Below are 4,177 nucleotides of genomic sequence, written 5' to 3' on the forward strand. Positions count from 1 at the left end.
TTTTTCTTTCGACTTTTCATTTGCTAAGAAGAATATTTTGATTATATATTCTAGAATTTATTAGAAAATATTAAAATATAAGAAATTATTGAAACAGCAGTAGGCATTGCTTTATGTCAAAAAAATTACGTATTAAAATCAAATATTTTTCCTTTCAAAATTTTATTTTTAGCCATTGGTAATGTAACATTTTGGAGCTAAAAGAAAAATTTAAGTTTGAAACTGTATTTGATAAGGTATTAGTATGGATGACAATAGTACAGAAACCGAAATGTTGAGCTCGGAGCTGGTGTTCGAGGACTCAGAAGTTGAAATAGATAGTGCGATTCTGAGAAAGCGTATGATGGAAGAAAAAAATAAGACAAAAAGAAGAGCGACAAGAGATACAACTATTGGAAAGAAAAGACTTAATAAAAACAAACAGTGGGACTTATATGTTTCAAAATATTCTTCTCAACAGAAGAAAAATAGAAAAAAAAAAAAATCCACACGTAATCATAGAATGACATCAGCACATTTAAGAGCCCACACACTTAACACTGTAACTGATTCTACTGAAAATAGTGAAAATATCTTTGATTTTGAGCAACAAAGCAGTAATTCCTGTCTAATCAGTAAGGTGACTGACCCATCTGTGCAAAAAGTAGACTCTGAGCTAGCATTCGAGGGTTTAGATGTTGAAATAGATAGTGTGGTTCCACTGAAAAAGCGTATGAAGGGAGAAAAAAAGAGGAAAAAAAGAAGAATAACAAGTGGTACATATAATAGAAAAAAAAAATTGTATAAAAAAAAACATGGGGATTTATGCATTTCGAAATATTCTTCTCAACAAAGGAAAAATCAAATCCACAAATCCACATGTAATCGCAGAATGAAATCAGCACATGTAAGAGCCTGTTCATTTAACACTCCAGCTGACACTATAGAAAGTGCCGAAAATATCTTTGATTTTGATCAACAAAGTAGTAATTCCTCTCCATTGAGTAAAGACATTGACCCATCTGTACAAACATTGCTTTCCGAACCAGTGGTCGAGGGTGTAGAAGCTGGAATAGATAGTGTGAGTCCACTGAGAAAGCATATGAAGGGAGAAAAAAAGAGGAAAAAAAGAAGAACGACAAGAGGTACAAATGTTCGAAAGAAAGTATTTAATAAAAAAAAACAGTGGGACTTATACGTTTCAAAATATTCTTCTCACCAAAGAAAAAATCAAAAGAACAAATCCACATGTAATCGCAGAATGAAATCAGCACATGAAAGAGCCTGTTCATTTAACACTCCAGCTGACTCTACTGAAAATATCGAAAATATCTTTGATTTTGATCAACAAAGCATTAATTCCTCTTTATTGAGTAAGGTAATTGAACAATCTGTAGAAAAACTAAACTCCGAGCTAGTGTTCGAGGATGCAGAAGCAGGAATAGATAGTGTGAATTCACTGAGAAAGCATATGAATGAAGAAAAAAATAAGAAAAAAAGAAAAACGACAAGAGGTACAAATGTTCGAAAGAAAGTATTTAATAAAAAAAAACAGTGGGACTTATACGTTTCAAAATATTTATCTCATCAAAGAAAGATTCGAAAGAAAAAATCCAAACGTAATCGCAGAATGAATTCGGCACATTTAAGAGCCTGTTCATTTAACACTTCAATTGCCTCTACTGAAAGTACCGAAAATATCTTTGATTTTGAGCAACAATGCAGTAATTCCTCTCTAATGAGAAGAGTATTTGACTCATCTAACGAAGAACTTTCAGAAACTTGACTAGTAACTTATTTTGATAAGGGCTCGCGAAAATTTGATGATTCAACGCAATTCATAACTGAAATATATTCCGATTCTGTACTCGTCCGAGTCAATTCAAGAAGTAGCGATGTAGTGCTAATGCAAGAAAAGAAAATTTAGAGCAAAATAAAGATGAAATAAAAGATGAAATATACAAAAGAATGTACGTATTGGTATGCACTGCCAGAACTCCTTTTGTATGACATCCGAAGATCAATTCTTATTACCGCAACAGTCCCGAAAACGTGGACTTCTATTTGGTTTTAAAAAACACAAAATTAAATAATAATAATTTTGTTTACCTTTGATATGATATGGCATGATATATGTATATTTTGAGGTAATTTCTTATTAAGACAATATTTTAAAAAATTCAAAATTAGTTGAAATAAAAAAATGTGGGAAATTCAAATTTCAATAGCAAATATCGCTATTTGCTAGTTTTCTCAATTAAACGTAAGATCTTTAGGAAATTCTTAACCACAAAATTATATAACAAATTATATTAGAAAATGTGTTTAATTGGTATATAATATATCTAAATTACAGAAAACTATACGAAATGTAGAATAGTAGTCAAGCATTAGTATCTTTCAAATATATTCCTCTATTGATCTAAGCTTTAAAAAAATTGATTTCTTTTTTCAGTATCAAGTTTATTAAGTAGCAATTCAAGTTTATGGGTTGCTAAGTTATAGTGGATCACATGGAAATTCCAGCTATTTTCCCTTTACTTACAGTCACAATTTTCTACGTTTTGTAAAAGAACTTCTGTGCTATAACAGCTTGAAATATAACAGCTAAAAGAAGCTATAAAATTTATCATATCATGCTCAACAGTATGAATTAATGGAAAGGTATACTGAAGATATATAATAGTCCGGGGTATATGTTCTACCGTTGGTAAAAGCCGTGACTGCCGGCTCTGGCATAATGAAGAGCGAAATTGCCACTAACATAACTAATCGATAAATAAACTAAGATAAGTGATTTCCAAAAATATTTTAAGACCACAAGATTACATTACAACTACAATTGAAGACCCACGAAATGGATCTATAAGTTACGCGATCTTAATAACAACAGCATATTGAAAGCCATTCAGAAAACTGTAGGCAATGGCTTCAGTCAATAGCTGAAGAGCAAAATATATAGCTGTAGAGCCCCCAGTACGCCCAGAGCATAAGCCCTTGGGAAACATTTTGAGATATGTTATCTATGACTTTTAATTTAAATTGTTTTGATACAACCACTTATAATAAATAAAATTAAATGAATTAAAAACAAATAAATTCGAGGTAATATTTCTCATGTAAGAAATGATTGATTTGATGAACCCTCGAAACCCGCGTCAAAATCCTGGATATGTAGAGAGTAATAAAGTAATAATCTTTCATAGATTCACTAATATGTGTACATTTTTTAATCCTTCCAAATAATTAAATTATAATTCTCTTACTATGTATAAAATTTGCAGCTACAGGTATATTGATTATTTACCTTTCCCTAATTTACCTTACTTAATTTGTATTTATAATTTTTAATTTATAGTACCAAAATGATATTATCAATATTTCTGTTGAGTGTTATTATTATTTTTTCCTGAGACATACGGACTAATGGGGTTTTGTGACTTTATATTTAGATAAACTTTTAAATGGTCATATCATAAGATATGATATCATGTATGATTTAAAAAAATTGTAAATTATTATATTCATATTAACCACATTATATTTTTATTCTAAATTTTTAATTTGGTTTTATCATCGAATTCTAAAACCAATAAAACCAAAAAAATAAATAAAAACCAAAGTCTGCACCATAGCATCATTCTTAGAAATATTAATCGATTTTTTTGGAAATTTGTTTTCTGAAAATAAAATAATATTTAAACCCCCGTAATCAAAATTGAATCAGGGAAATCTATCTAACTCAGTAATAAATAAAATAATACTAAAAGTGTACAACTAAATTATATTTGTTTAACCTTCAAGTGTTGAAGCTGAAAGGTAATTTTTATCTGCAAACTACATAACATATATGACAGATTTCAAAACCCGCCGGAAAAAATCTGTATTAAATACCTAATATATCTATCCAAGATTTTTTTTAAAAGTATTGTAAAGAAGTATTGCTTTGATAAAAATCATAAAACTCACCTCTCCGTTCAATGGAGAGGTATTTTGAAGAGTAATAAATAACAACAATAAAATTTATTATTTATTAATTAAATTTTTAGCTGACCATACAGCTGTTTCGAGTATTGCCAAATACCAAGGAATCGAACTCGGGCGCTGCCAAATGTGAAGCTCAGAGTCAGTGCTCCTTAACCAATTGACCTAAATCCAGTAAAAATACTTGACATTTATGTTCGCACATTTTTCTGGA

The 4,177-nt window shown here is 29.7% G+C and overlaps 1 protein-coding gene across 1 annotated transcript; it reads left to right on the forward strand.

Annotated features, from left to right (window-relative positions):
- Positions 1-244: 244 nt before the first annotated feature.
- LOC119688337 lies at positions 245-1,765 on the forward strand. Its single transcript, XM_038103015.1, has one exon. The coding sequence runs from the start codon at positions 245-247 to the stop codon at positions 1,763-1,765; it is 1,521 nt and encodes a 506-aa protein (XP_037958943.1).
- Positions 1,766-4,177: the final 2,412 nt, after the last annotated feature.

The sequence above is a fragment of the Teleopsis dalmanni genome, chromosome X (genome assembly GCF_002237135.1).
Source record: "Teleopsis dalmanni isolate 2A chromosome X, ASM223713v2, whole genome shotgun sequence".
Taxonomy (NCBI): domain Eukaryota; kingdom Metazoa; phylum Arthropoda; class Insecta; order Diptera; family Diopsidae; genus Teleopsis; species Teleopsis dalmanni.